Source organism: Phyllostomus discolor, chromosome 2 (assembly GCF_004126475.2).
Source record: "Phyllostomus discolor isolate MPI-MPIP mPhyDis1 chromosome 2, mPhyDis1.pri.v3, whole genome shotgun sequence".
In the NCBI taxonomy this organism is placed as follows: domain Eukaryota; kingdom Metazoa; phylum Chordata; class Mammalia; order Chiroptera; family Phyllostomidae; genus Phyllostomus; species Phyllostomus discolor.
The window spans coordinates 138,758,674-138,779,181 of NC_040904.2; the positions used below are offsets into that span (position 1 = coordinate 138,758,674).

At 37.1% G+C, this 20,508-nt stretch overlaps 1 protein-coding gene across 2 annotated transcripts in view; it reads right to left on the reverse strand.

Moving 5' to 3' along the window:
- Window positions 1-374: 374 nt before the first annotated feature.
- The window catches only part of METTL25 (methyltransferase like 25), a 102,757-nt gene continuing 82,623 nt past the window's right edge, over window positions 375-20,508 (reverse strand). For both annotated transcript variants that reach the window (XM_036018614.1, XM_028532881.2), the window contains 3 exons: window positions 3,077-3,151; window positions 2,444-2,515; window positions 375-667 (listed from right to left, as the gene is read on the reverse strand). In XM_036018614.1, coding sequence (XP_035874507.1) covers window positions 575-667; window positions 2,444-2,515; window positions 3,077-3,151 — 240 coding nt within the window. In that variant the 3' untranslated portion in view covers window positions 375-574. The remainder of the gene's footprint in view (window positions 668-2,443; window positions 2,516-3,076; window positions 3,152-20,508) is intronic.

The following is a 20,508-nucleotide window of genomic DNA, read 5'->3' on the forward strand; positions in this document are numbered from 1 at the left end:
CTTAAAGTAAGTATCTCACTATAAAATGCTTATTCCTTTAAGGGCATTAACACAGTGTAAAATATGTTTCATATTAGGTAATTTTTTATGTCTGGCCTGGTTTCTGGGTATTTCTTTCCTTTAAATGTGGATTTTTTACTTCCAGATAATATGGAAAATCTTTCCAAAATGTGGAGAAAAATGCAAACAATGCTCAGTACAACTAATTTTACTACACCTATATCTATACCTTCCCTCTCTTTAAAAATCAGTTAAAGGCAAAATGTGATATGTAGCAAATATCAAGGGTCTCAAGTACTGAACAGGAAACAAGGCTCAGAACACAATGTCCTACTGACATTCTAAATCAGGAATTTAGGTCAATCCTTTCATAGTATTTTCACATGTTATTTTATTAAATGAATGCTATGACAATGAAAAAATGGATGGTAGCCTTCTGTTGTTAGCTATTACTTTATTGCTTATTTCAAATGTAAGGCAATGTTTTAAAAATATTTACATAACATGACATAAATGTTTAGAAAACCAAAATCAGCAATAGATTCCACAAACAGATACCCTGCTTCAACTGAAATCAGTGCTGCTGCTTCAGAGCAATAACAGCATAACATCTGGGAGATTTCACAGGATCAAACAACTTCACAAGTGCAGACCATGCAGTGTCTTCCTGCAAATTGATAAGTGATTTGGCAGTAAGACCATTTGTTGAAGATATAAATGAGAGATAAGTCCAGCTATATATTTTAATATTAAAAACTACATAAAAAACAAGCCATATAAAAGAAAAATATTCTTTGTTGAATAAAATTAACATTTATAATTTCACCTTCATGAACTTATGCTGAGAAAATAAGTAAATGTACCTAGAGAGTGAACTACAAGTTTATTCTTTGCTCTGACTGTAAAAAACTGGAATCTGCCATAACAATTGGGTATTATTAAAATATTTTTGAAAGGTTTTGATTTATTTTTAGATAGAGGGGAAGGGAAGGAGAAAGAGAGGGAGGGAAATATCAATATGTGGTTGCCTCTCACATGCCCTCTACTGGGGACCTGGCCTGCAACTCAGGCATGTGCTCTCTCAGTGGGAATCAAACAGCAACCCTTTGGTTGGCAGTGTGGCACTTGGTGCACTGGGCCACACCAGCCAGGGCATTAAATTATTACATGATAAAACATTATTCAGTGTCTGTAGTAGATTTAATTCTAAATAAAATAAAACAAATTAGAGGCAAAGAGCATTTATAATTTGATTCCAGTTTTAAGTATTAAATATGTGCATGCATATCTGCCATATATAGATTAATCAGAGCAAAGCACTAGAAAACAAACCAAAAAATGTAATAGTGCTGAAAGGTGGCATTTTTGTTACTTTTAATTTCTTTTTTATAGTCTTAATTTTACATTCTAAAAGAAACATGAATTAATTTTATAAGATGTTATTTAAAATATTAAGAAGTTAATATTTATATGATTTCTATCATCTTATTACCAATCTACTAATTTTTGTGCATAGCATTTTTATTACCTATAATACTTAGGACAAGAAAAATTGTTTTGGAAACGGGAACGCTGAACACCTAGTAAAACAGGAGTGATTCTGTCACGCACCAACTTCACAACCAAAGCTTTGCAGTCCTTTTTGAGTCAGTAGCTTAGGAAAACACACCATTTTCTAAATATTTAAAAATCACCTGTCTCCATATAAATACTAATTAGAACAAAAGCAAACATTTATTAAAATCCATTTGTTCTGAGTAGCCTGTTGAAAAGAAGAAAGAAAAGCTCCACATATGATAAAATGAAATTGTTCAAGTAAAGAGTTTATACAATGGAAACATAACCTGAATCCACAAGTGGGTTTAATTTAAAAAGTTCACAAAACTTTATTTTGATCAAAGCTGAGAAAAATCTGCAAAAAACATTTTCCCTAAATATAACCAAAAGCACAATATTTTTAGTCATTCAACATAGATAAATAAGATTGAAAATAAAAAAACAGATGCCATCTTCCTTGATCAGAAAGAAGTTTCTAACTGCAGAGTGCATATGTCCAAAAATTCAAAAGTGAAATAAAAGGCAAATTCTTACAAAATGTAACATATATACATTATCTTTTCTGTCTGGTCTTCATTACTTTTAGCTACACAATATGGCATATATGATAATCTGTGTTCACTGCCTACTGTATAGTAATTACCATACAATTAAAAGAATGTAAGCTTTATTATGGCAGTACTGCTGAAAACATCTGTTATACACATGTTTGTTTTAAAAGAGATGAAATGAATATTTAAACTTTGAAAATATTTATAATGAGAAAATTATCTTATGTCCTAATCTTAAATTTTATGCGAAAGAAACTTATTCTACATATAAGTGGATCCATATTACTCAAGTTAATAAAGATGTTTGTTATGTATTTAAAAATAACATAATTTACCTGCTCTTTCAGGTAGCAAAGTCGATCTAGAAGAATTAATGTCTCTATACAAGGAGCCAGGACAACTTTCAACTAAAGGAAAGAATAAGATTGGAAGGCGTTACAAAAAGGAAAAAAACTAGCTTAACAATTACATTTTTAAAAAATATATCTAAAGGAGTTTGTATATGATCAAATCTTCAATACCAATCATACATCTACAAAAAATAAAGACTGCGGAGATCAAAAGTTTTTCTTTAATAATAATAGGAAAAGAATGTCCTTTAAGTGGCTTTGAGGTAGACTCCAAAAGCCATCATGCATGTGTGATAGAAAGCTTTTAAAGGGATACCAAAACGAAATTCATTAAAAGGAATGCTTGTGAAATAACAGAACTGAGACCAATATGTGTTCAAAGAACTCTGCAACTTCTTTTTGTGCATTTAAAATATATGTTAGGAGAAATCTACCATGTGTTCTCTTTATTATATTACTGACACCTAATATAGCTCTGAAATAGGAAGTGATCCTAAATGGTATTTCTACAATAAGAGAAAAACAATATAGGTTGGTTGGCCCCACAATAAAATTTAATAGGATCCTGTTCAAGTCAAGCAACAAACCCAATTTAATATGTTCAATGCCAAGACTTACCATATTAAAAGCTTCCAGCTCATTCATCCTAGGCTTATACTTCTCGTAGTAATCTGTTATAACTTTTTCTGGCACCTTCAAGATAAAACAAAAATAATAACAATAAATTTAACAGTAGTTAAACTTTTTCTTATCAGCCACACCCTAAAGTAAACATAATAAATGTAAAACAAGCTAGGTGTCTAAAGAGCTCCAAATTCATAAAGCAATTCAATATAAATGTAAATTTCTTTTACTTATATCTGTTGTACCGATATAGGTTTTTCAGTATATCACAAATGAAATTACCAATAACATCCTATTAACAATGTTTAATTTCAATCAGTAGTGATAAAATACTTTCACTTGTTTCTATGATAAAGATACATAATAAGAGCTCAATAAACAATTTTTGAATAGAATTAAGATTTAAAACAATATATCTAAAACTATATAACCTAGACAAAATGACTCAAAGACAACAGGAACACAATAATGTCATATGTTCATATTTAAGATAATTTCCCTTAACATTAACTAAGTAAATGCATCAACTAGCACTACTTTCTGATTTTTTTTCCTCTAAAAAGTATGGTGCGCACAGTGCAGTGAACCCTCATGGTCAGCAGGCCCCTTCTGGATCACCTATGTGTTTCTGTTACCACCAATTGAGCTTTCATGAATTCTGCGTCAACTGTATTTGTTTCTAAGCTTGTTATGCTAGTTACATTGTTATAATAAAATAGTATATGTACATAATCAATAAAATACGAATGCCAAAGGAAAACCTGTTTCTGTAAGTTGAGACCCTCTGTGAAAGGCTTGATAAAGGAAAGTCACCAGAAGAAACTGTTGTCGAATTACATGTGTTCAGAACTAATGACAGACTGGAAAAAGAATAGAATATCTGAAAGGATGTGAACGTAGATATTCTAGCAAATGTATAAATAAATCTACTATTTTTTCTAAGCCCCTATTCTTTTTCTTACAGCGCTAAGTTTCTTTTGAATTTAAGAGGTACAGAAGTGTAACTTTGAAAAGTAAGGCTTTGTCTCATCCAATTTCTAGTGTTACCTTCCAATAAGATCTCCACCCGCCTCCCTCCCGGGACAGAACTCAAAATGATTATGCCACCCCTCCACAATCTTTTTTAAACTTTGCCCATCTTTGATTCAAATGAATACCCCCTGGGCCAAATTTCTGCAGTAGAGTATATTGAAATGGATCCAGGCCTGCACTTCAAGCCATAAAAAATCCTCATCTCACAAAATTTTATGTGTTCAAGTTAGTCTTTAGTTTTTATATCTCTGACCATCTGAGATCAGCACTCAAAACACAATTTGTTTCAATCCTGAATCAACAGCATACCACTTCCTATAAAGCGGGTTTTCAATGTGATTATTTGGGCTCTCCAATATTCTGTTTCTCATTCATGCCAAACTGGAAGCCCCACCTAAACTAGAAGCTGTTGGTTTTGTTGCTCAGAGTATGCTGCTTCAGAGGACTGTGATCTGTTGGTCTTCTTGTTGATCTGTAACCCTGGGCATGCTCTCCTGTCACCTTTCTGCACCCCTTTTCTTACACTGTACTTCACAACACCCATGGTTTGAGATTTAATATGTTTCCTGATTTTGCCAAAGAAGTTTGTGCTTCTGTTTCTCACTCTGTTTCTCACTCTACTAGTTGCTTCTGTGGATTTTAAAAAGGTGAGAACATCAACTTAACTCTCAAGAAAAGAAAAAAAAAAAAAGGAAGCCTGTTGCTTCACTTTAAGTGAAACAAAGCTGGACACTGTAGGTTATACATTAAAGATATGTTTGATGCAAAACAGCTAAGGCAAAACTTCAAATAGTGAATATGCAAATCTGTGTTCAAAAAGCAAAACAAATGGCCTTGTTCTTACAAGAAAATTTCTGAGTAAAAGTATATTAATATGTTTTTAAGTAAAACATTCAATGTTTAAGGTATGACTTCATGCTTTAATCAACTTTTTCAATCAAGTGCTGATCAGATCACAGAGATTATATGAAAATTTAAAAACAAAGATGCTATCTCATTTAATTCTAATATCTGTAACACACATGTATTTATGGCCTCATTTTATAGATGACATTACTGAGGGTTAAAGCCAGTGAGAGCCTAGGTAGGACCAACATCCTAGAGATAAAGGAAGACATAATTGAGGTGCTGCCTGGTATAGGCAGCCTAATTACAGGCATACTGAGGTATGTCTTACTAAAGTATGTAAAGTATAGGCATACTAAAGTATTAGGCATACTGAGGTAAAGACATACACAGAAAGTTAAAACTTAAAGTGCACATTGAATGGCATTGGGACTGTTGGTCATGACATCTATGGTTCCCTGCTACCTATCCCCTAGACTCAGTGGGTTTGGGTTAGGGGAGATATCCGGTCCTCAAGAAGTGGGGTGATACAGTAAATGAGCAGCCATATTCAGGTGTTTTAGATTCCCCTGCACAATTCTTATAATTTTACAGTGACTTTAATTTCAATGTACCTTACATGTTAAAAAGTATATGTGCTATTATTCAATACATTTAAAATGCTTAACCAATTTCATCCTGTCTACGTAAGTTTCAAGAGTCAACGTTCTGGATATAAGCATCTTTTCTTTAAAGCTTCAATAAAATTCAACATTCCTTAAATTCTTCTACTTTTATTTGAAACCTAAATTTGTCAGCCTAGTTTAGATGTGCATTTATTTTGTCTGTTGGTAAGCACAAATTTTCTCTTTGCTCTTCCTCATCATAGGATTATTTGTCTGATGACCACTACCTTTGGAAAAATGCCATATGTTTTTCTTGTGCTAAACATCTGTTAATAAGAGAAATCAAAATGACAAAGAAGGGCACGAGGTCTGGAGTGATAGTCTAAATTGGAATCCCTCCTTCCCAATTTCTTAGATTTGGGCCTGTAAAACCCTATTCAACCTATGTCTCAACCTCCTTACCTATAAAATGAGGGTAACTACTTCTTTCGTAAGGTCATCCTTAGTATTCAGGGAGCTAACACAAACAAAGCTTTTTAGCACAATGTCTGACATAAAGCAAACGTTCAAAAAACAAGCTTTTCTCATTTTTAAAAAATAAACATTAATTTTGAAGTTTCCATATACCCACTTTTCCCTATTCTTAATATATTATAATATGGTTATTTGTTATAATTAATGATCCCATATTGATACATTATTAACTAAAGTTTATATTTTATTCAGATTTCCTTAGTTTTTAGCTCATGTCCTCTTTCTGTTCCAGGATACCGCACTGCATTTAGTCCTACTGGTAGTGATGGCTTCCCAGACTTGCCTTGATTTTGATGACCTGGTCAGTTTTGGGGTGCTAGTCAGGCATTTTGCAGAATGTTCCTTCACTGGGATTTGTCAGATGTTTTGCCCATCATTAGACTAGGGCTATGGATTTTTGAGAAAAAGACCACAGAAGTGCCACGCTCCTCACATTATATCAAAGGCACACACTATGAGTATAACCTATCTCTGTTGATGTTGACCTTGATTGCCTGGATGAGATAATGTCTGTCACACTTCTTCACTGTTAAATTCCTCTCCACCCCCCCCCTCTTTCCATACTGTATGCTTCAAAAGAAAGTCACTGTGTATAGCCCATACTTACAGAATGGGGAGTTATGCTACATCTCCTTGAGGGTGGAATATCTAAATAAATTATTTGGAATTATTTTCCGTGGGAGACTTGACTTTCTCCTCCAGGTATTTATTAATTAAAGTTGTCTTCTTATAGCTCTATATAAAAGGGTCCAGATAAACAAAAGTGGACCATTCTTCAACTTAATGGGGAATGGGCTGAAGAGATGAGAGACATACAGTTGTTCAGAGAACCCTCCAATACCCTACGTGGTCAGAAAATGAGTTAAGAACTGACTTAGTTCTCACCATTAGATGTGGGGGTTGAAAGTGCTGACGTACCTTTGGAGAGGATATGACTGGCTCAAGAACTAAGGTCAGTGAATGTAAAGATAAAGTCTATTAGCTAATCTTGTCCAGGGAGTAAAAATGAGGCTGACATGAGTCTGATAGTCTTAGGTTGGCTAACAGAGGAAGCTATCTATGCGATCACTCAAAAGATCAGTGTCAATAAGAATCTTCTGGAGCACACATGAAAAAGTGACTCTTAGAAATAATGTAATTATGTATGTGACTAATCTCCTTAAGCTTGAAATTTATGCACAATAAATAAGATACAGGCTTTCTTAAAAAGAAAGGAAAATGTATAAAGTTCTTTCTATATTTTCTAATATATATCTGTTGAATTACTAGCTAATGGAAATAAAATTTGAACTTACTACTATCTGACTAGCACAATCTATATAAAAACCAAGTTCAACTAATTTTCATTTTAAAATTGATTATTGATATATCATATCATATATAATATCCTATATCATCTATGATATATCATAAATTACATATATTTTTTCATTAGTCATTTGCAGATTTTGTACACCAATAATTCTAACAATCTATAATAATGTGACTTTGAAATTAATGTTTTTTCCTACATTAACAGTATTTTTGGATGAATTTTTCCTTTATTTTTATTGTTTACACTATTACAGTTGTCCCCCTTTCGCCTCTTCGCCCACCTCAACCCAGTCCCACCCCCCAGGTCATCTCCACACCACTGTCCATGTCCATGTGTTATGAATATATGCTCTTTGGCTAATCACCTCACTGTCCTTCATGCAGTCCACCCTCCCCTCTCCCCTCTGACAGCTGTCAGTCTGTTCCCATATCTGTGCCTCTGTTTCTATTTTATTTGTGAGTTTATTTTGTTCGTTAGATTCCACATATAAGTCAGATCATATGGTATTTGTCTTTCACTGACTGGCTTATTTCACTTAGCATAGTAATCTCCAGGTATATTAATAATATTAATAAAATAATTAAGCGGCTCTTATTTTTCTTCCTTAAATAAAAAGTAAAAAGTGTAATGGGTTTTCCTATTCTTTCAATGATTGTATCTTCTATTCCCTAGGGCTACTGGTTGGCAGGGAGACATTTCTATAACTAATGATTCTCTGTGGTTAGCTGGGAGAAGAAAGATAATTTTATAGGCAATGTGGCTATTCTTACATAGAATTAGATTTATATTACATAAGAATGTTCTATTGCTTAATGGAAATATCCTTTTATCTTCTGTGAACTTGGCATTAAAATGTTATTAGACTTGGTCTTTGCATATAACTTTGACATACTGTTTTTGATCACCATCTCAAAGATGTTTAATTATTAATTGTTGTTTTTTTCACCTAAATGTATTTGCTCCAAATCTATACAACCATAAATTAAAGGAAACTTTATCATTGATAATATGCTTTTCTTTTCAAGAATAATTTGAGGTGTTTTCTAATAGGAAGCACAAAAATGTATCAAGGGTGGGACAATTAATTAAAGAATAAATTCTCAAGGGTATAAAATTCAAGGGAGAACAAAATACCAAAATAACCTAACTAAGGACAACTGCTGAAATCGAACATAAATTGAACTTTGAGCCTCCTAATAGCTAAGGCAAAAAAAGAAGTGAATGTTCTTTGAAGATCATCCTGTCATGAAAAATTGAACAAAAATTATGTAGACTGTTGTATAACATGAAAAAGCTTCTTAATATTGTCTTATTTAATATCCCAAAATAGCCTCATACCAAATAAGTTAATACTCAGAGTGCCTCTGAACACTAAGCCCTATTTAATGTGTTCCTGTTGAATCACTGCTTCAGCAAAGGGTCATGGGGCAACTTTTGCACAAATCTTTCCACAGGTACGTATTTCCTCTCTTCTTCCTCTCTCATCTTACTGGATTTAGGGTATCTGTGACTTATGACAGGGCTATTACTAGTAGCTGATATGGTGTCTCTGTGAGAATTAGAGAAAATACTCTCAGACTTCTGGCCAAGATGGAGGCATAGGCAGGCACACTGTGCCTCCTTGGACAACCAAAAGGAGGACAACAAAAAAATTAAAAACAGGTCTACTACAGGACGGAGGGGGCCTAAGGGATCAGCACGGGGTCTAGGGGTGTGCAGACCCCAGGCCCACCCGGGGTGCTCCGGGGTCTGCCCCAGGGAGCCCGGGAGAGAGAAGTCGCTGCTCCCTCCCCGGAATACTGGGGGTGAGCAACTCCAGGGGAGAACGTTGCTAAAAGGAACAGATTGGACAGTGGACTGGGAAGAAAGATCCCAAGGACGGTGAATACCCGCCCAGAGGCCTGGGAGGAGTGAGGGACACTAGCTGACAGGGCCCGGGGCAGCCTGAAAGGGTGCCTGTAACCCTAGCCCGGTGGAAGTGCAAATTGGTGGAGAGCACAGAGCCGGGCCACTCTCCACTCCACTCGCGCCCCATAGGGAGGCCTGAATCTCGCGCTGCGATCCCGATCCCGGGAGGGACGTGGCACTTGGTGCGTTTCTACAGTGGTGGTTCAGACTCCAGCCAGCCCGACCAGGGAGCAGGGAAAGGCGCCCACACCCGGACGCAGTGCGGTTCGGCGGGGAACACGGAGATGAAAACGGCTTGGCGCGCACCCCGACAGGATGGCTGACTCTCGGGCGCTTTGATGCCAGAAGGGACGCAGCGAGGCGCTTAGGGCGATCCTAGACCCCAATTTCAAAAGTTTGGGGGAGGGGAGCGCCCTTTTACGATCCCCAGGGAGGGCGCAGTGAATCCAAAAACGTTGCGGGTGCCTCCTGGGATCATAGAGCTGGAAACCTGCAGGACCTCGGAGTCCGGAAGAACGTGGGAGTGAGATCCAGAGAGCCGGTGTGTGCGGCAGCGCCCAGGCTTCCTGACAAACCAGCTGAGGTCTGGCTGGGAGAGAGAGAAGGATTTCAAAGGTCCTTCAGCCAGTGGAAGCCAGCAAAATCAGAAAAACTGAATAGGGGGAAGCTGTGAGCACCAGGATACGTGAAGGAGATTGTACCACTTAATCTCACAAATATTCTACCACAGAAGTTCACACCATAATTAAAGGGAATTAGAACAGATCAAATTAACAAACAAGAAGAAAAAAGAAGAAACCCACGAACAATGAGGAAGCAAAGAAACAACCCCCAATTGAAGGGAAAGGAGGAAGCCTCAGGAAAAATGCTAAATGAAATACAGGCAACTCAACTATCAGATAGTGAGTTCAAAACAATGATTACCAGGAAGTTCAATGAACTCACAATGAGCTTTCAGAAATTAGAGGGAAACTACATCAATCTCACTGAAAACTATATAAACATGAAAAAGGAAATAGAAACTCTCAACAAAGGTCAAGAGGAAATGAAGAATACAATTTCTGAACTGAAGAACACAGTAGAAGGAGTGAAAAGCAGCCTTGATGAAGCAGAAGATTGGATTAGCGAGCTGGAGGACAAAGTAGAAAACAGCATCCAGAAAGAGCAAGAAAAGGAAAAGAGGCTCAGAAAGATGAAGAGGGATTAAGAGAAATGCAAGACAATATGAAACGTAATAATATCCGTATAATAGGAATACCAGAAGGAGGAGAAGAAGAGCAAGGGATCGAAAACCTAGTTGAACAAGTAATGAAGGAGAACTTCCCTAATTTGATGAGAGAAAAAGTCACACAAATCCAGGAAACACAGAGAGTCCCAATCAAGAGGAACCCAAAGAGACCCACCCCAAGGCACATCATAATTAAAATGACAAAATTTCAAGACAAAGAGAGAATATTAAAGGCAGCATGGGAGAAAAAGGAAGTAACATACAAGGGAGCCCCAATAAGGCTAACAGCTGACTTCTCAATGGAAACACTTCAAGCCAGAAGAGAATGGCAAGAAATACTCCAGGTAATGAGAACCAGAGGGCTGCAACCAAGGCTACTATATCCAGCAAGGCTCTCGATCAAGATAGAAGGCCAAATAAGAAGCTTCCCAGACAAATGAAGTCTAGAATAGCTGATTGGATAAGAAAAAATGACCCACATATCTGCTGTCTACAAGAGACCCACCTCAGGATAAAAGACCTACACAGGCTGAAAGTGAAGGGCTGGAAACAAATCTTCCAAGCAAATGGACAGGAAAAAAAAGCCGGGGTAGCAATACTCATATCAGACAAAATAGATTTCCAAAAAAAGTCCATAAAGAGAGACCCAGAAGGTCACTTCATAATACTCAAGGGAAGAATACATCAAGGAGACATAAATATTGTAAATATATATGCACCCAACATAGGAGCACCCAAATACATAAAGAAAATCTTAGAGGACTTCAAGAAAGAAATGGACAGCAACACAATTATAGTGGGAGATTTTAACACCCCACTATCAAAAATGGACAGATCTTCTAAACAAAATATCAACAAAGATATTGTGGCATTGAACAATACCCTTGATGAAATGGACTTTACTGATATATACAGAGCCCTCTATCCAAAAGAAGCTAAATATACATTCTTTTCAAATGTACACGGAACATTCTCAAAGATAGACCACATGATAGGTCACAAAACAAGCCTCAAGAATTTCAAGAAAATTGAAATCATACCAAGCATTTTCTCAGACCACAAGGGACTGAAGCTAGAAACCAATCCCAAAGAAAAAAACCAAAAACACTCAAAATCATGGAGATTAAATAGCATGCTATTAAACAATGAATGGGTCAAGAATGATATTAGGGAAGTAATCAAAAGGTTTCTGGAAACAAATGAAAATGAACTCACAACAACCCAAAACTTATGGGACACAGCCAAGGCAGTCCTGAGAGGGAAGTTCATAGCGATACAGGCCCACCTAAAAAGGTTAGAAACATTCCAAACAAACAACCTAACCCTGCGTCTACAAGAACTCGAGGAACAACAACAAAGGCAGCCCAGAGCAAGCAGAAGGAAGGAAATAACCAAGATCAGAGCAGAATTAAATGACATAGAGACTAAAAGCACAATTCTAAGGATCAGTGAATCCAAGAGCTGGATCTTTGAAAAGATAAACAAAATTGACAAGCCTTTAAGCAGACTCATCAAGAAAAAAAGAGAGAAGACCCAAATAAACACAATCAGAAATGAAAGAGGAGAGATTACAACAGATACCACAGAAATACAAAGGATTGTAAGAAATTACTACAAAGAACTGTATGCCAAGAAATTTGAAAACCTAGGTGAAATGGACAACTTTCTAGAAAAATATAATCTTCCAAAACTCAATGAAAAAGAAGCAGAAAGCCTGAACAGACCAATAACAACAAAAGAAACTGAAGCAGTAATCAAAAAACTCCCAACACACAAAAGCCCGGGACCAGATGGTTTCACAGGAGAATTCTACAAAGCATTTAAGGAAGAGCTAACCCCTATCCTTCACAGACTATTCCAAAAAATCCCAAAAGATGGGAGTCTCCCAAACTCTTTATGAGGCCAACATCATCCTAATTCCAAAACCAGATAAAGACACAACAAAGAAAGAAAACTTCAGGCCAATATCACTGATGAACATTGACGCTAAAATCCTCAACAAAATCCTGGCAAACCGCATCCAACAATACATTAAAAAGATCATACACCATGACCAAGTGGGATTCATCCCAGGGATGCAAGGATGGTTCAATATTCGCAAGTCAGTGAATGTAATACATCACATAAACAAAAGCAAAGACAAAAACCACATGATCATATCAATTGATGCAGAAAAAGCATTTGACAAGATACAGCACCCATTCATGATAAAAACACTCAGCAAAGTGGGAATAGAGGGAGCATTCCTCAACATAATAAAGGCCATATATGAGAGACCTACAGCCAACATCATACTCAATGGGCAAAAATTAAAATCTTTTCCACTAAGATCAGGAATAAGGCAAGGCTGTCCACTTTCACCACTTCTGTTCAATATAGTACTGGAAGTTTTAGCCACAGCAATCAGACAAGAAAAAGAAATAAAAGGCATTCAAATCAGAAAGGAGGAAACAAAACTGTCACTGTTTGCAGATGACATGATAGTATACATAGAAAATTCTATAGACTCTACCAAAAAACTGCTTGACCTAATAAATGAATTTGGCAAAACAGCGGGGTACAAAGTCAATATCCAGAAATCAAAGGCATTTCTGTACACCAACAATGAAACAGCAGAAACAGAAATCAAGGAAAAAATCCCATTTGAAATAGCAAAAAGAAAAATAAAATACCTAGGAATAAACCTAACCAAAGAGGTAAAAGACCTGTATTCAGAAAACTACATAACACTGAAGAAAGAAATCAAGGAAGACACAAACAAATGGAAACGTATACCATGTTCATGGATTGGAAGAATTAATATCATTAAAATGTCCATACTACCCAAAGCAATTTACACATTCAATGCAATTCCTATTAAAGTACCAATGGCATATTTCACAGACATAGAACAAACACTTCAAAAATTTATATGGAATTATAAACGACCCCAAATAGCTGCTGCAATTTTGAGAAAGAAGAGTAAAGTAGGAGGGGTCACAATACCCAACACTAAACTATACTGCAAGGCCACTGTAATCAAAACAGCCTGGTACTGGCATAAAAACAGGCACATAGACCAATGGAACAGAACAGAGAGCCCAGAAATAAACCCAAGTCTCTATGGTCAATTAATATTTGACAAAGGAGGCAGCAACATTAAATGGGATAAAAATAGCCTCTTCAACAAATGGTGTTGGGAGAACTGGACAGCCACGTGCAAAAAAATGAAACTTGAGCACCAACTTACACCATATACAAAAATAAATTCAAGGTGGATAAAAGACTTAAATATAAAACGTGACACCATTAAAGTCCTAGAGGAGAACGTAGGTAGGAAAATCTCAGATATTTCACGCAGAAACTTTTTTACTGACCTGTCCCCTAGAGCAAGGGACATAAAGGAAAGAATAAACAAATGGAACCTCATCAAAATTAAAAGCTTCCGCACAGCTAAAGAAAACAGTATCAAAATTAAAAGAGAACCAACTGTATGGGAAAACATATTTGCCAATGATACCTCAGACAAGGGTTTAATCTCCAAAATATATAAAGAACTTACACAACTGCACTCTAAGAAGACAAGAAATCCAATTAAAAAGTGGTCAAAGGACTTGAACAGACACTTCTCCAAGGAGGACATACAGAAAATCCAAAGACACATGAAACGATGTTCAATATCGCTAGCTATCAGAGAGATGCAAATTAAAACCACAATGAGATACCACTTCACACCAGTCAGAATGGCCATCATAAACAAAGCAACAAACAACAAGTGTTGGAGAGGTTGTGGAGAAAAGGGGACCATAGTGCACTGCTGGTGGGACTGCAGACTGGTACAACCACTATGGAAAGCAGTATGGAACTTCCTCAGGAAACTAAAAATGGATCTGCCTTTTGACCCAGAAATTCCACTGCTGGGACTCTATCCTAAGAATACTAAAACACCAATTCAAAAGAACCTATGCATCCCAATGTTTATAGCAGCACAATTTACAATAGCTAGATGCTGGAAGCAACCAAGTTGCCCATCACTAAATGAATGGATCAAAAAACTATGGTACATTTACACAATGGAATTCTATGCAGCAGAAAGAAAGAAGGAGCTCCTACCCTTTGCAACAGTGCGGATGGAGCTGGAAAACATTATGCTTAGCGAAACAAGCCAGGCAGTGAAAGACAAATACCGTATGATCTCACCTTTAACAGGAACCTAAATAACAAAACAAAGAAGCAAGCAAAATATAACCAAAGACACTGAAATAGAGGACAGGCTCACGGTGACGGGAGGGGAGAGAAGAGGGAATTTAAGGGGTAAGTGGGAAGGGCTCACAGGAACAAACTTAAAGGGCACATGGTCATAAACTAAGGGGAGGGTGGTAATGGGAGGGAAGTGGGGAGGGTGGGAGGGGGGAAAGGATTGGGATTAAAAAGGAGAAAACTGTATTTGAACAATGAATAAAATATAATACAAAAAATTAAAAACAAAAAATAACCAGAACTGCCAGAAAACTGAACTGTATGGAAGCCCAACAACAAGGAGTTAAAGAAGAAACATTCATTCAGACCAGCAGGAGGGGCGGAGATGGGCAGTTGGGGCAGAGAGGATGCGCAGCAAGGCAGTGGTTAGTGGACTAGGTGGTCCCACATTTGCATGAGGATAAACCAGGAGGAACTGGGGAGGGAGACAGACCCTGCAACCCAAGATTCCAGTGTGGGGAAATAAAGCCTCAAAACCTCTGGCTGTAAAAACCTGTGGGGGTTGAGGTGGCAGGAGAAACTCCTAGCCTCACAGGAAGAGTTTGTTGTAGAGACTCAAAAGGTCCCAGAATATACACAAAACCACTCACCCTGGAATCAGCACCAGAAGGGCCCAATTTGCTTGTGGGTAGCAGGGGAAGTGACTGAAAGCTGGCAGAGAGCACAGCAAGATTAAAGATAAGGAGAGAATCTTAAAAGCAGCAAGAGAAAAAGAAGACTGACCTACAAAGGAGTTCCCATCAGACTATCAGCTGATTTCTCAAAAGAAACCTTGCAGGCAAGAAGGGGCTGGAAAGAAGTATTCCAAGTCATGAAAGGCAAAGACCTACATCCAAGATTACTCTATCTAGCAAAGCTATCATTTAGAATAGAAGGGCAGATAAAGTGCTTCCCAGATAAGGCCAAGTTAAAGTTCATCATCACCCAGCCCTTGTTATATGAAATGTTAAAGGAACTTACTTAAGAAAAAGAAGATTAAAACTATAAACAGTAAAATTACAACAAACTCACAACTATCAACAACTGAACCTAAAAACAAAAACAAAAACAAAAATGAATTAGCAAACAGCTAGAACAGGAACAGAATCACAGAAATGGAGATCACATGGAGGATTATCAGTGGGGAGGCGGTGGGAGTAGAATGGGGGAAAGGGTACAGGGAATATAAGAAGCATAAATGGTAGGCACAAAATAGACAGGGGGAGGTTAAGAATAGTATAGGGAATGTAGAAGCCAAAGAACTTATATGCATGACCTATGGACATGACCTAGGGGTGGGGGGATAGGGGGTAAAAAGCTGGTAGGAGTGGGGTGCAGGACAGAAGGGAATAAAGGAGACAAAAAATTGGGACAACTGTAATAGCATAATCAACAAATTAAAAAAAAAAAACACTCCCTCATCTTCCCTTGGGTGAGGCAGTCCAGTGCCACGGCACCTGTTGTAAATGGCACATGGACTGGAAGTTCAATTCTACTTGTGTCCTTAGCTGGATGCCTTTCTGCAGAGCAAAAATTGCAATAATCTAATGTAGTGGCCTTGCTGATGAAATGGTGTGGAATAAAAAGTCTATCCAAACAGGTATGAAAGATATCAAACTAATCAACTAGAATTTTTTTTCTGGAGGGAGGATAAAGTTACTGAAGGTGATGTATGAAGTTAGCTGAAGGTGAGACAAATAGTCACAAATAAATAACCTATCACTAAGCAAAAACCTGGGGAGAAAAATGATCTAGGAGAATGAGTGAATTATTTGGTAGTTCAGGAGCCAATCACATAATGGCAAAAAATTAGAAAACATGAATTCCTGCTAAGAAAGTAACAGTAACTCAGTCACTGTTTTGAATCCAGATCTTATTAAAACTATACCCTGATGAGGTGAGGCTGTATATGTCTTTCTGAGTTCTTGTGAAGAGGAGAGATCCTAGTTTTTCTTATAAGTATATGTATTCCTGGAATACCTACCACAAATTTCTGAGAAAAAAAAAAAAACCTGGGTAATTTTTTTTTCTTGCAATAAAATAGCCATATTTCTTTCTTCTTAAAACCTTGATAAACACAAGCTATTTAATCATAGTTCTGATAATGCATCACTACAGGGATGAGCTACTGTAGCTATAGGGCCTTAAACAGGTGAATATACTTCTTCAAAGATGTGATTTGATATAGAGATGAGGCTTTAATATTTGACATAGAGATGCATTGGGATGGACAATGTCCATTATGTAATATTCCTGCCAAAAACACGTAACTTTAACCTACTCATGAAGAAACAGACCTTTCAAAATATGTCAGTGTCATGAAAGACAAAAAAAGACTTGAACTGTTCCAGATTAAATGCAACTAGAGACATGACAACCAAATGCAATGCAACATCTGGGATTGAATGCTTTTAAAATCATGCTATAAAAGACAGAGGCAGATGATGCCCTTTTGTCTCATTAATGGTGATGCTAACTTTGATCACTTGGTATAGGGTGTTGACCAGGTTTATCCACTTTTGTAATTAATAATCTGTGGAGGGTGCTTTGAGACTAAATACATTGTTCCATCTGATCTTTTACCCAATGTTCTCAACATCCATTAATGCACAGGTGGCAAACACAAGGCCCATAGGCTGAATCAGGCCCTCCACCTTGTTTCTACCTGGCAGCAGTACCAAGCTCCCAGAACTGTTAAGGAGTAGTTACATTTATACAGTTCTAAAATTACATTTGGTCCTTTGAAGGCAACCACCAGGCTGATGGGGCCCCTGGTGAAAATGAGTTTGACACTGCTCCATTAATGATTCTTCTGTGAGTCAATTATTACTTTGGTGGTTGAAAGAGGCAGCAGGAACTTATTTATAGGAAAAATGCACGTTTGTCTCATATCAGCAAAGATGACAAGTTTTCTATATATTTAATCTGTAATAGGAATTCATTGTTTCTTTAGGGTTAGAGGGACTCATTCAGTCTAGATCACTAATGAATACATACCACACAGAAAAGTTTATGAGCTCCTTACATCAGTTGTTGGCCATTCTATGGAATGATTCCTGCCTTCCCATCTGTATTTAAACTACTAAGATTAGTCCTGATCAATCTCTGATTTAACGTCCAAAGATCAGTTTATTTGGCCTCACCACGTGTGCCCCTCCTTTAACCTCATCTCTCACCACTGCCTCCCTGCTTGCTTTATGCTTCGGCAATGCCAAGTCCAGAGCCATGTTTCCTACATCTCTGTGGTTTTGCACCAGCTCTTTCCCTCCCCCACACACCTAAACGAATTTCTTGCTCCCTACCTTCCCACCTTGTTTGCTTAAACAACTCCTACCCATTCTTCAAGACCAAGCTAAGGAACCAATATGGTTTGTAAAATCTTCACAGGCAGAGCGAGTCACTCCTTGCTCCTATGCCTCCACTGTACTTGATTGCAAGTTCACGCTACAGTTATGCATTTTCTTTTTTCACAGGTTATGCCTTAATTATCTTTACAGCTCCAGTTTTCACTGTTCCTCACATATGAGAAATTCTTCAAAAGAGATGTCTGTTAATGAATAACTAAATGATTTTGCTCTCAAAAGTTTTGCTTTTGCTGGCCTGTTTTGGAAAATAGCTAATGATATTTTTTCTGAATTATCCTTTATCTACTTCCATTAAGTTTCTAGCTCAGTAGTTTTCAGCTTTGTCCATCCAAGAGTATAACCCCTCTTCCATCAAATCAATATCTGAAATTACTTCTTCATTTGCATATTTACTATCTGTGTATCTCTCCCTCTCCCTCCCTCTCTCTCACATACACGCACACAGACAAGCTCTTAGAGAACATAAGCTAATTTTATTCTCCTCTTCTTATATGGACAAATGCTACAGCTCATTCTTTGTCTAGCAAACAATATCCATTCTGACACTTTTAAAATCCAACAATGTGTGTGTGCAGCATATGCAAGATAAGGAGACAGAAAGAAAAGTAATACAAAAGAAGATAAAAACATGACAGCTTAAACACAATTTTGGAGGTTTTCTGAAATTTGGCGAGATGAAGTTTGGGGCAGAAGATAAAGTGAGAATACCTAATTTATTTATGGTCTAGGTAAAGCTAATCACTAGGATTTTGTTATTTTGAGGCTTTTTAAAAGTTTCATTGAAATGTTTTACAAAGATGTAATTGAGCTTTACAAGAATTTTACTGTAACATTTCATCCTAGAAATCCATTGAATATAAACAGTATACTTGCTGATAGAAGGAGGCCAATGTTCTGTCATAACTTATTGTTTTTGGTAGTATAAAGTTGGACTTAATTTTACCGTAAAATCTAAATAAACTCTCTTCTTAAACAGACCTATATTTTATGCAGGGCTGAAACAGTATCGCCCTTAGGTGGTTAGAGCTAAACACAAAGATCAAAGAAAGTATCACTTTGAATAAAAAGTCTTTAAAAAATGTAAAAACAGAATTACTGATTCTTTCCTCCTTCCTCTCAAAGCTTCTTGGTGTTAGGTGGCATTTTCTTGTTAAACATGGAGTTTATAATGGGAATGTCAGATGACTACAAATTGAATTACCCAGATGACAAGAGCTGAAACACAGTGGATCTCAACTAGGGCAATTCTTTTCCCACTCAGGGAAGTTTTGGAAATGTCTGGAGGCTTTTTTAGATTAATTTTTTTGGATTGTTATCACTAGGTTACTATGGCTGACATCCAATGGGTAGAGGCCAGGGATGCTGCCAAACATCCCGCAATGCACCAGGGAGCCCCACAGCAAAGAATTACCCAAATGTCAGTACTCCTGAGATTCGGAAATCCTGCTCTAAGAGAAAATGTCCTATGCTGTCTCTCACGACTGACTACAGGACTTAATTCTCTAGGCTGTGTGTGTGTGGGACACTCAAGCATCTGGCACATGTAGCTCAGGTCTCCTCTGGAATGATGATTTGTCTATGAATAGTCTCTTTTTACTTCCACGTGTTTAGCATGATTTCTTCGACTGAAAATGTATCCAGAGCATGTTAGGAGATTTTTTGGGAATTTCATTTGCTTCCAGTTTTAAATATGAAGAGATGTGCTTTAAAAGATCAGAAACATTATCAATGAATCACTACACTTTCAATTATATATAATTTGTTAACAAATGCTTATAAATTCAGTCAAATATTCTTTAAATATTTTGGTATATTTGATATTTTAAAATTAAATGATTTAGATACTTTTTAGTAGTCAGAATCCCAGGTGAAAATTAATTCATTTAAAAAGTAAAACTAGCCGTGGTCAGATAGCTCAGTTGGCTAGAGCATTATCCCGGTATGCCAAGGATGCAGGATGGATTGCTGGTCAGAGCACATAGAAGAAATGACCAATGAATGCTATGGGGAACTCACTGAGATGCAATGTGGCTCCAGCAGCAAAGGTGTCTGGAAATGTTGCATTTTTAACTTTCTGTAGCCTCAGGCTTGGCTGACTACCCAGAAAACTGGAATGCCACCCAAAGAGAAACGTCATGTCCCCAGGAGGGCCACTAATGACTGTGTGGAGTGTGATAACTGCCTGATGTTACCTGTTAACTTAGAAAGGCGTTGTTCTTTGTGGTTGTCAACGTGACTGCCCACTACATGGCTTTACTACTAACCCCCTACAATAAAGAGACCCTGTCCTGGGAGGGGTGTGGATCTTTGTCCCAGCTGGCCACCACTGGGAAGAGCTGCTTTGCCCATGTTTGTAAGTTTCTCCTATTAAAGCT